This window comes from Megalobrama amblycephala, linkage group LG8 (genome assembly GCF_018812025.1).
Source record: "Megalobrama amblycephala isolate DHTTF-2021 linkage group LG8, ASM1881202v1, whole genome shotgun sequence".
Lineage (NCBI taxonomy): Eukaryota > Metazoa > Chordata > Actinopteri > Cypriniformes > Xenocyprididae > Megalobrama > Megalobrama amblycephala.
Genome location: NC_063051.1, coordinates 18579468 through 18592245, shown reverse-complemented (window position 1 = coordinate 18592245; position 12778 = coordinate 18579468). Strand labels below are relative to the sequence as shown.

The window sequence follows — 12778 nt, the reverse complement described above, 5'->3', positions numbered from 1 at the left end:
GTTTGTTTTTTTTACACATCAGCAAAATAAACATTCATCATGTTCTTTTTTTTTTTTTAGTTTTTTCATTTATTTCCACAAGAGGATGTGTTTTCTCTCTCTATATGCTATATATTAGATTAGTTGACCCAGTGTATTAGTTGATGTACATACAATCAAACCAAAGTTTATTCAGACACCTTGAACATTAATTAATTCATTAATACAGTTTATTCACTATAGTTAAAAAAATGAAATAATATAAAAAAAAAATAATCTTAATTATGTCAGATAACACTTAAGCAAAACAGGTCAAAGTGTCTGAATAACTTTTGGTTCCAAATCTTTATCAATTTTACTGGTAGATCACTGTATGAAGATTTTGGGTATATTATGTCACAGTTTACTTTATTTTGCTATCCTCACTTACATAAATGAACTACATAGTGTCCTGCACTAGTAAAAATATATCAAAAATATAAAAAATGTCTGAATAATTTTTGGCTTGACTATATATATATATATATATATATATATATATATATATATATATATATATATATATATATATATATATATATATATAGATAGATAGATAGATAGATAGATAGATAGATAGATAGATAGATAGATACACACACTACAAGGTGTTTAGAAAGATTTATTGATTAATTGATTGATTGATTTAACTGAAAAAGAGAAAAATATGATGATAACTGGTTGACAACTTCACAATATATATATATATATATATATATATATATATATATATATATATGACTTTACTATGACCTGCACCGGTTAGTTAAACAGTAAATCTTATTTATTTACAGTAATTTACAGTAAATCTCAGATAACCTGCTTTTTGTGCAAACATATACTGTACGAAAAAAAAAATCTGTGTAGCAGCAGGTTTAGTATACAGACTTGTAATGAATGTCCTCAAGTAAAATTATACCATCAAGTCCTTAATTATCGGTGTTACTCATTGGATTTTATACCCTTTACTTAGTGGCTTAGCTATGCAAAAGGGCAGATCAGAACAGCAGAGGGTGAGATGACCTCTGTGTAGATGAGATACAAGCTGCAGCTCAAGGCCAGTCGAGATACTTAAATGAAATTACAAGATGAAAGTCTGAAAATGCCAGTGGTTTCTCATAGGTGGAAATCTGACAAACACACACACACACACACACGCAAAACCACTATGCACCAGCAGTGCTGATCATGCAACACACCCAGCAGTGTGATCACATGCACACCCACAATCACATAACACACCCTGCAGTTCACACCCACAATACACCAAAACTGCATACCAATTTTGCACCCCCACCACAGCAACACAGAAATCTTGCTAATTATTTTTAATTACTTACTGAAAGTAAAATTGAATTAATATGAGTGATAATTAATAATAATTTATTAGTAAATAATATTATTTATTAGTAAATAATCTGTTTTCTTGCGAATGTTTTACACATTTTTTCTCCATGCAATGACTGACATGATGGCTGCTTGCATCCTTAAAGGATACCGGTGAAAATAATGTATTCTTCAAAATAATGATAGTTTTGTGCAACATACAGCATCTGAATGATGGAAATACCTCAGTCCAGCTGAGTCCAGTGCGTTATTCTCAATATCATGAAGCAAAATATATCTTCCAAATATCTTCCTTTGTGTTCAGCAGAACAAAGAAATTTATAAAGGTTTGGAACAACTTGAGGGTGAGTAAATGATGACAGAATTTTCATTTTTGGGTGAACTATCCCTTTAAGACAGACACAACTGATGCAAGCTAAATGACTGTACAGAGATAATATTTCAAAATCTAATCTTTATCTTTGGGTTTGAGCTAATCTCATAATCTGTAATCAGTCATATTCCATAAAACTAGTCAACTTTATTACTAGACATTCAATAACTAAAGGGACAATATTCTGCTTCAGGTCCTCATCCATTTTTCATGAAAAAAGAGAGTTATACAATTTGGAACAACTTGAGAGTAAACAAATGATAAACTGTTCCTTTAAAAATATAATAATAATAAAAAAAACAAACAAAAAAGAAAAGTATTGATGAACCTATATTTTTTAAATCCTCAAATGAAAATCAATCGCTCATTTATTTATAAATACATTTCTCAAGCATGTTTCCAAACAAATAAATGCAGTTCAAAGTGCTTTACAGGAAAGAACGAGTGATTGACACTAGGTTTAAATATAACAAATTAAATAAGACCCAAAAGTAGATTATAAACAGGTAATAAAATCATGAGATTTGAGGGTTTAGTGTTATAAGAAAGCCAGGCTAAAGCCAGGAAGGTTGTTCCAGTGGTGTGGAGCATAATGGCTGAAAGGAACACTACCAAATATTTTAGCTCTACTTTGTGGTGCAGCCAAAAGAGAAGAATTCGTCCTTCTACGCTCATATCCTGAAAACATTTTTGAGAGGTAGTCTGGTGCGAGACTACCTCTCAAAAACAGCACTCCTCCAGCATATTGTTTTATCTGTTATGATTATGCTGAACTCTGATATGAGAATGTTGTCATGTTCATTGGCCTTAACCTTTGGCTTTACTTTCTTATCACAGTATGTGCGATAATATGAGAAGTGTTAATGTCACACATCTCATATGCTGCACAATCAGAGCCGGGTTTTCAGAAAAGAGACTCTATTGTTTTGATATCGTTCTTCCATCCTTTTGAGGCACAGGCCGTTTTTTTGTCTGCTAGAATACTAATAAACTGTTGTAAAGGAGGTTTTATACTGAGGTCCATGAAAGCTTGTTTATTTCCACCAATATCATACCCCAATCTTGGTCACATGAGAGCAGAAATGTGTTTGTGTTATACCCTCCCTAAGACAATGCATTCTTCTCAGTATGGGGTCTTGGCTCTTCTCTGTCAGGATGTTTCTTTCACCTCTTCCTCAGAACAATGCACGTCAAATTGCCAATATCCCTGGGAGTCCATCCTGGAAGACAAATTCTCTGGTGTTCTCAAGCCACAATTCTTATGAAACTTAACACATATTCTTGTGTGTACATTTATGAGTGTTTTAGATGGATAAATCATCAAAACTCCTAAAGGGACCTTGACGGACTTGTGAACCAACACACAAAAAATAAAAGTAACTTTAATTGGCAAGAAATTATTTCCCTTTGTCAAATTATCAGGAGGATTATGTGGTTTTATAACAGAAGAAAATCATGTACTATCCAGTGGGATTTGTCAAACTTAATGTTCAATTTTAACAAGATTAAATGTTGGCAAGTAACAAACTCAAAGCCCATGGGGGGTGTAGAAAAACAATAAGGGCAAAGTAATAGGGCAAGTTTCAAGCTGAGAAATCACAGTAAAGTTCATTCCACTGCATGGCAGGGGTTATTTCCTCTGAAATCACCTTGTCCCTGCTCAAAGATATACACTTAGTCAGCTGAATCATATCTAAAATCAAATTGAAGATATTGTGCGTGAACAGCTTTTGGTGGCAGGTGAATGTATCTATGTAAGCACTGTCTGATTTTTTTTTTTTTTTTTTTTTTTTTTTTTTTATCATATTGGATCATCACTTTCACTCTGAAAAAAAACTGAGAGGAATAAATTAGCATTTTACACACATTATCTACACACAATATTCAAAAGTTTGGGGTCAGTAAGATTTTAAAAAATAATAATTTTATTCAGCAAGGACACAATTGATCAAAAGTGACAGTTAGGACTATATATATATATATATATATATATATTTCAAATAACCAATGGTCATCAGAACTGTGATAATAAGAAATATTTCTTGAGCAGAAAATGTGCAGATCATGTGACACAGAAGACTGGAGTAATGATGCTGAAAATTCAGCTTTGCCATCACAGGAATAAATTACATTTTAAAACATAATAAAATAGAAAACATTTCTTTTAAAATTACATTTCACAATAATACCATTTTTACTAAACTTTTCATCAAATAAATGCAGAGTTGGTGAGCATTTATTTGACTTCTTTTAAAAACATTAACAAATCTTTCCGACCCCAAACTTTCAAACCGTGGTAAATGTATACATACATATACAATTAACATAAAGTAGGCTATATAGCTTACATTACAGACATTTAGGAGAGTATTTTGTTGCACAGATTTCAGATACAGTGTTGTGTGTTCTGCACATTTTGTAACAAGAATATACGAAAAAGTCCAGTGCTAAAGGATCTCTCATATGAACAATTTGATACCAATAAAATGGCTTCAAAGTTCAGTGTTGCCTATATTTCTGTTCACTCAGTCACTTTAGTAATTAAATAATTTAATTATAATATTTGATATACTCAGATATACAAATTTACCTTAAATAGTCAAAATTCTTGAGAAATTGTATGTAGAGCCATCAATGTCCTTCCATAGAGCGATGTATATTATTAATTATTAAAGATTTTCCAAATCAAATGCTGTGTTGATCATCCCCTCATCCATACTCTCATTAATTACACCAAGAGAGCCTTCATCCCTTAGATTTTTTTCAAAATGTCCAGTTTCTCCACTCTCAGGCATCTTGGTTTTGGGATGCCTGTAGCACATTAATAGTAGCCCACTTACAATGAGTAGGCAAGCTGAGCTGATCCCAATCCCAATCCCTGGACCCACGTCCTGTTTTACTGGAGCAGAAGGCAAGTAGAAGTCAGGTGGGAATTCTATAGTGCGATTTGCCAGCACAGAACTCATATTCCAAATGACAGGGACCAGAGAACACGCTGCAGTTAGCCAGTACAAGGAACCCGCCATCACAAAGGCCAATCTGACATGCCCGCCGCCAACCCCAAATAATGCATTTCTCACCGCATATCCCGCCACCAGGTTTGCGACTACCCCGACTCCAATAGCGGTCATGCAAAGTACCTGGGCAGCTGCTATCTCTGGAGGAGTGAATGAATCTGTAAAGCTGATGCTTTTGCAGATCTCAGCCGAGTCCAAAATGTGGCTGTTGAAACAGGCCCTCCACACGCCCACCCAGGCCAGTCCTCCAGTGATGACCGTCTGATTGTCCACAGACCATATCCTCCAGTCGTTCACACCAGAAATAGAGGCCATCATTATCCATCCTACAAACCCAAGCACCAGACCGGCAAACTGCTGATGGACTGACTGGGCCAGGTAAGCCATTGCTAAAACTGCTGAGACCCGACACCAGGCGGTTATGAATATTTCCTCCTCAGGTTTGCCAACTGTCCTTCAGGGCCATGGCTACATTGCAGTCACACAACGCCTGTCAGATTAAAGAAAGTTAAAAGCGATTTTAACCTACAAAATCATTAATGGGGAGAACTAAATGACATACTAAACACATTTGTCCAATTCTATAGGCCCTACACCATGTTTTTGATGTCAGGGACCCCAAAATATGAGGATTCCATTCTGAAGGACCCCTTCCTAAAATATTAAGTCAACTATACACTACCATTCCAAATTTTTGGGGTCAGTAAGATTTAAAAAACTCTTGTCTAAATGACAGGCCAAAAGTAACAGTAAAGACATTTACACTGTTACAAGAAAAAATTATATCGCAAAAAAAATGTATCACGGTTTACACAAAAATATTATATAACACAACCATTTTCAACCATTTGATAATAATAATAAATGTTTCTTAAGCACCAAATCAGCATATTGGAATGATTTCTGAAGGATCATGTGACACTGAAAACTGGAGTAATGATGCTGAAAATTCATTTAAAATATATATTTTTACTGTAATTTTGATCAAATAAATTCAGCTTTGGTGTGCATAAGAGGCATCTTTCAAAAACATTAAATTACCAACCCCAAACATCTGAAAGGTAGTGCAATTTTTCACGTATAAATATGCATTGATACTGGATGTGTGAGAAAAATAGTAAGCATGATATTATATAAAAAGATTAAAAAAAAGAAGAAAAAAAAAAGAAAAAAAATTAAAGCTAAGAGGCAACAAAAATCAGTAAAATATTATTTGGAAAATATATAATTTGTTTTAAGAAAAGTAATAAAGGCATTTTTCTATTGACAGCCCTACAAAAAGATTATGATTCTTGACAATTGACAATTACTCTCATGATTTATTACCAGTCGACATAAACAGCAATAATTTTCAAATCAATGTCTAATTTTTTACGGAAAATTTCCATGGACTGCCAACGCCCCACTGGAGCCTTTTAATGGGCTTTTGTTCTTTTAAAGATATGACAGTAGAGAGAAGACAGGAAAACACAAGGAGAATGCAGGGGGAAAGGGAATGGGACATGACGCAGGCCAGATTGAGGTGTTTGGAATATACAAAAGGTGTCCTTTGTACACAAACATTCAAGGTCAAGCAATTATTTCAGACTGAGGAAAAATTGTGGTGAGGAGTGATGTTTCCAGAGGGAGGAAGAAGGACATTGCATTGAGGGTCAAGCACAAGACTACGCATTTGAGACCAAGCAGAGGAGGAAGTGGAGGATGAGAAGAGAGAGAGAGAGAGGGAGAGAGAGCGAGAGAGACTAACTAATACTTCCTGCCTGGCTCCCTGCACACCTGGGGTTGCGGAATGTTCCAGGATAAGCTAAAAAGGTCATTTACAATAATCTGTTTCTTCACGCACAGGAATCAGAGATAGGAAAAATCATTAGAGCTTTGGGGAAGTGATTTCCTTAACACTTTGCCAACCCCCCAATAATTCCCCCATGTTCCTGCTTAATTTTATAGCCAAATTATTCTGTTCTGTCTATTGAGTCCATACAGTTGTTCTATTTATACACACTTTTGTTTATGCTTTGTTTTAAGGTCTTAGTTACAATGTAATTATACATTTAAAATACATTTAGGTACTGGGAAAATAGCAATTAACAACATCTACTATAGGGTTTGTGTTTAGTTTAGGGCAAGTTGCATTTAATTATGCATATTTACTGTTATTACTATGGTAAGTACATGTAAAATGCAACAAAGACACTGTAAAATAAAGTATGACTTTTTCACAATTTCTAGCATCTCTTATTATCCACAATTGTAACTCTTCAGTCAGTTGTGTAAAACGGATTGAGAATGTTACATCCCTTCGTAATGTAAATATGTACTCGCATAAAACACAACAAACGTATTCTTACCTGTAAAACGTTTTGAGCTCTGAAGCATCTTCGAAACTGTCAGTCCATACAAAATACAGGACTTCTCATATGAAACAAGCGGAAAGGACAACTTTCCAAACTGACACGTACAAGTCAAACACAACTGTGGTTAATGATTAATGTAGAATATCTAATAAATGGATGAGAGGGCGGGGAGGATCGGTGCACAACAATGAAAAGTTACTGCTTATTGGATTGCTGAGTTATGTAACTAATACCAACTTGCTGATTTGGCCTATGCAGATGGTCAGTTCAACTTGACGTAATTGTTTTTTGGAGTAATTGTTGAGAACGTCTCTGCAGTGTAAGTGTATGCACATGATAATGTAACATGTTATTTGCATATTTCTATCTGTAAACAAAAGCAGACTGTTGCATTTGCATAAAGCACTCTTTAATTCAACAATAACTATATTGGTTCCTTTGAGTTTTGTCAGGATTATGTTTCAATATCATATTTATATGATCAGTAAAAACAAACAAAAAAACATACTCAGTTAATGTTAAATCAGTTCATGTGAGTACAACGATTCAATATTAATATTATAAAGCGACAAGAATATTTTTGGTACGCCAAAAACAACAAAATAACGAGTTATATAGTGATGGCCGATTTCAAAACACTGCTTCAGAGTGTTATGAATCAGCGTGAAATCACGTGACTTTGGCGCTCCGAACAATGGCGATTCGACAACGCTGATTCATAATGCTCTGAAGCTTCCTGAAGCACTGTTTTGAAATCGGCCATCACTAAATAAGTCGTTATTTTGTTTTTTTGGTGCACCAAAAATATTCTCGTCGCTTTATAATATTAATATTGAACCACTGTACTCACATAAACTGATTTAAATATGTTTTTAGTACCTGTATGGATCTTGAGAGAGGAAATGTCATTGCTGGCTATGCAGGCCTCACGGAGCCATCGGATTTCAACAAAAATATCTTAATTTGCGTTCCGAAGATTAACAAAGGTCTCATGAAGGCATGAAAGCATGCCTTGTCAATGTTTTGGATAGATAAGCTACTGGACGATAAATTGTGCTGTGTTCCTGGGCCAGTGTCCCTGCTGCAATGCCCCCGCTCTTGTGCACATACAGATGAAAAGATTTTTAGGGCCCGAGCACCGATGGTGTGAGGACCCTATTGGAATTGCTCAGCCAATTATTCTTCTTCTCCAAAATGAATCGCATTTTTGAGGGCCTAAACGTTCTCAAAAACTCATGAAACTTTGCACACGCGTCAGAAGTGGTGAAAATTTACATCTGATATGGGTTTCAGAATTAGGTGTGGCAAAACGGCTCGATAGCGCCACCTACAAAATTTCAATTAAGCGCCCTTCGTGCTACGTTTCACGTACAGTTATGAAATTCGGTAGACAGATGTAACAGCCCAATACCTACAAAAAAGCCCCTGGGTGCAAAGTTTGTAAACCCAACAGGAAGTGAGATATTTTGAATTTTCTCTACAAAATTTTGGCAGTTTTTGCCATTTCCACATGTTGTACTTTGACGAACTCCTCCTAGAGCTTTAATCAGATCAATGTCATATTTGGTCAGTCTAATCTAAAGGCCTTTGAGACGTTAAATTGCGAAGATCTAGAGTTTTCACCAAAGGGCGTGTCCGTGGCGGCCTGGCAAAGTTTGATGTTTCGCCATGAAACAGGAAGTTGTTGTAACTCGGGCATACAATGTCTGATCTGCCCCAAACTTCACATGTTTTATTAGAGTCCTGACCCGAAGACATCTATATGACAATATTCAGTTACAGTCATAGCGCCACCTGGGGGCAACAGGAAATGACATGTTTTACACTGTGATTAACTCCTCATAGAGATTAAACCAGATCAACATCATATATGGCCAGTCTAATCTTAAGGCCTTGGAGATGTTAAATATCAAAGATCTTGAGTTTTCGTTGAAGGGCATGTCCGTGACGGACTGACAAAGTCTGATGTTTCGCCATTAATGATGAAGCTGTTGTAACTCAAGCATACAATGTCTGATCTGCCCCAAACTTCACATGTGTGATAAGAGTCCTGGCCTAAAGACATCTATATGACAATATTCAGTTAGCCATAGCGCCACCTGCTGGCAACATGAAATGGCATGCTTTACACTGTAATACACTACCAGATTCACGTTTCATTATGCCACGAAGTACCAAACATGCTAGAAACACGTTAAATTATGCAACACTTGGCTGAGTGCTAATGTTTGCAAATAATGCCACGAAAGAAACAGGAAGTTGTTGTAACCCAGGCATACAATGTCCGATCTGTTTCAAACTTCACATGTTCGATGATAGTCCTTGCCTGAAGACATCAACATGGCAATATTCAGTGACGGTCAAAGCACCACCTGTTGGCCACAGGAAGTGTGGCATTTCGAAATGACTTTGGCATAATTCTCTTGTATTCACTCGCTTACATGCATGTTGCCCACTGTTCACTGTTTTCCTAAGGCCAATGGGTGGCAGTGAGCCCGGGTGCGAGGGCCCTTTCATCGCTGCTTGCAGCTTTAATTTTCTTTGTATTCCGTTAGGCCTGGGGCAGACATGATAGCCTGTTTCAATGTTTTGATGAAGGCATCCATTTCATCAGTCAACTTGATTGCTTGTTGTGGTGAATCTTTGCTATCAATTGCTTGTCGCAGGGTTTTGTCATACAAAGCAAAGCGCAAATCCATGCCCTGCAGTAGTTTAATAGTTCCAGATAATTCTACATTTACCTGATTGTGGCTGGTTTAGTCAATCTCTTTACTAGCTCCACACTGCCTGGAGAGATTATCTTTTGTCCTTCAGAGATAATGTGTCCCAGATAAGAGACTTGTTGTTTTACCCACTGCAGTTTCTGTCTTAATGCTTTGAACCCTGCCTTGGCCAGCACATTGCAGACAATAATGGAGACTTATTCACAATCTTTTTCTGAAACAGCTGAGATGAGAAGGTCATCTGCATGCTGTAGCAAGCACGTAGTTGGTTGGAGGTTGATGGTGCTGAGGGTTTTGTGAATGACTGCAGAGAACACAGCGGGTGAGTCAATGTAGCCCTGAAGAAGACGTGTCCAGGTATATTATTGGAAAATAAACAGCTGCTCTGTCTCTCTGGCCATAGGAACACTGAAACCTTTCAACCTCCCTAGACTAAGAGCAAAGACCAAGAGTCGAATTAAATGTTTGAGGGACCTCCTGTTTGCTGATGATGCAGCTCTCACCACACATTCCACTGAGGATCTGCAACAGCTGATGAATCGCTTCAGCATGGCATGCCAAGAGTTTGGGCTCATCATCAGCCTTAAGAAGACGCAAGTCATGGGACAAGATGTAAATCCTCTACCCAGCATCTCAATCTCTGACTATAAACTTGAGGTTGCATATGACTTGTGTACCTGGGATCCTCTATCTCTGACTCTCTTTTGACACTGAGGTGAATTGGGTAGGCTATCACAAGCATGTCCAGACTAACAAAGAGAGTGTGGACTAATGACAAGCTGTCAGAGTACACCAAGATCCAGGTCTACAAGGCTTGTGTGGTGAGCACTCTCCTATACGGCAATGAGTCATGGACCCTGCATGCTCGGCAAGAAAGTAGACTCAACACTTTACATATGAGTTGCCTCTGTCTAATCCTGGGCAATATCTGGCAGGACAAGACCTTCAACTGCATCATCCTTAAGAGAGAGTAAGGATTTCTTCCATGTTCAACCTTTTGAAGCAGAGACGCACTTGATGGTTGAGTCATCTTGTCAGAATGGAAGATGGGCGCATTCCGAAGGATCTTCTGTATGGTGAGCTGTCACAAGTAACACAACCAGCAGGCAGGCACCACCTAAGGTACAAAGATGTTCGTAAAAGAGATCTAAAGGCCCTCGGAATCAACCCGGGCTCTTAGGAAGCTACTGCCTCAGACAAACTTCAGTGGAAACAGGGTGTGTTAAAAGGCCTCTCCAACTCTGAGGAGACCTTCAATCAGCAGTCTACAGAGGAAGGCCAGGAGCCAAGCTATCCAACCTGCCTCAGATTTCATCTGCAGGTTTTGTGGCAGAGACTGCTATTCCTGAATTGGACTGTGGCAGGAGATAGGAACCCCATAAATACCTGCAGAGTGAGTTATTTTTTCAGAAACTGGACCCTCAAACATTAAACCAGAAATTGATGAGGAAGTGGTACCATTATCAATCAAAAAACAATAATACTTCCAATCTATATTCAATTCCCAATTTGATCTTGTGTCTTATCTTGAGTCCACCCCTTTAAGTTCTCTAAATATGGTTCTGTCCAATATCCATAACAGTATCTATACATCTAGTCTCACTTAGCCAGACCTTCAGACTGATGGCAGAAGGTCTAGACTCCATTGCAGCTTTCATTGGACAAGGACTACCCAAGAGGCCGTCTGACCGACATGTAAAGCAACCAATCACAGTTTGTTTAGTTCCACATCATGTTTAGGGGTGTAAAAATTTAAAGTCGATGACCCTACAATAACAGACATCTTTTGACACATCCTGCACTTAATCACAATTTTAACAATCAACATTAATAATTTGCTGTACCACACCGAATGGGGTTTTTATAGATCAAATTAGTTAGCCAAATCAAATCAATTAGTAGTCTGAATATTCCCATCAACACTTTGTTATCCAGAAGCTCTGCATGGATCTTCCTCATGCCTTAGTAAATGACTACCCCAAAATATTTGTCAAATAACCTTGTTATCCGTCAAAGAAGATCTGCATGCATCTTCCTCATGCTGGAAGGAATAACTACTCCAAAATATTTGTCAGGTAACTGTGCATTTAAATTAGTCTGGGTAAACCCAGCCTGATCTGCCGGCGATTTGATTTCGCTCGGCAACTCAGTCTGGAAACCCGTGCATTCATTTCTGCTGCGCTGTTACACTTTTGCGGGAACCAATCACAGACTGGCTTATTCACCTTGCTCGCTATTGGCGGGTATAACACGATGACGATAGAGAAGCGACGGCAAGCAGCTTTTAGACTCTATCTGATCTACCCGTCACTCCAATATAACAATGCACAATCACAGTGACGCCGATTGTGTAAAGCATTTACCTTATCTAAGAGAAATGTAGCAGAGCGTTGATCCGACAGTCTCATAGGAAGATTACAAACAGCGATTAATGACACACAATGATTCTCTGCTGTTATTTTGGTGGTTTGCTTCACGATGTGAGTACAGGACTCTTTTACTTCAATGCCCCTTGTTGGTAGACAAAATTTTTATTATTTGCTCTATATGTTTTGTCTCCCTGCTTCTTGAATCTCACGCCGCCTGAGCTGACTGGAATTCTTTTTGGTTATGACAATGACGTAGTTTAGGGCGGCTATATTCCGCGTTCATTTACACTAAACCAGAACAGTATCAGAGTCGCCTTTTAAACTCTCGACGATGCTGAATGACTTCTTTAGTTTAGCAAACAAATTGCTTGAGTGGGTGTAAATACCGATCACTTTCATGTTTTTTTGCACAACCTGCAAAAATCGCTCGATGCCATTGCTGCTTCTGCAAACCGCGGATCAATGCTACAAACCAATACAAACTAACCCTGCATCTCAATCAACTCCCTAGTTCCCTAGGTCGTGAATCAGTACATCATGAAAGTGAATGTGGCTGATTCCCTGATCAGTGCCCTGA

General features: G+C 37.5%; 1 protein-coding gene across 1 annotated transcript; it reads right to left on the bottom strand.

Annotated features, from left to right (window-relative positions):
* Nucleotides 1-3100: 3100 nt before the first annotated feature.
* On the bottom strand, nucleotides 3101-7209 carry cldn34a (claudin 34a). Its single transcript, XM_048199831.1, has 2 exons — nucleotides 7104-7209; nucleotides 3101-5245 (listed from the first exon to the last, which is right to left on the bottom strand). The coding sequence occupies exon 2, from the start codon at nucleotides 5140-5142 to the stop codon at nucleotides 4408-4410; it is 735 nt and encodes a 244-aa protein (XP_048055788.1). The 5' UTR covers nucleotides 5143-5245; nucleotides 7104-7209; the 3' UTR covers nucleotides 3101-4407.
* Nucleotides 7210-12778: the final 5569 nt, after the last annotated feature.

Excerpts from the sequence above, each read along its gene's own strand:
- cldn34a (XM_048199831.1), bottom strand. The coding sequence starts at position 5,142 with ATGGCTTACCTGGCCCAGTCAGTCCATCAGCAGTTTGCCGGTCTGGTG.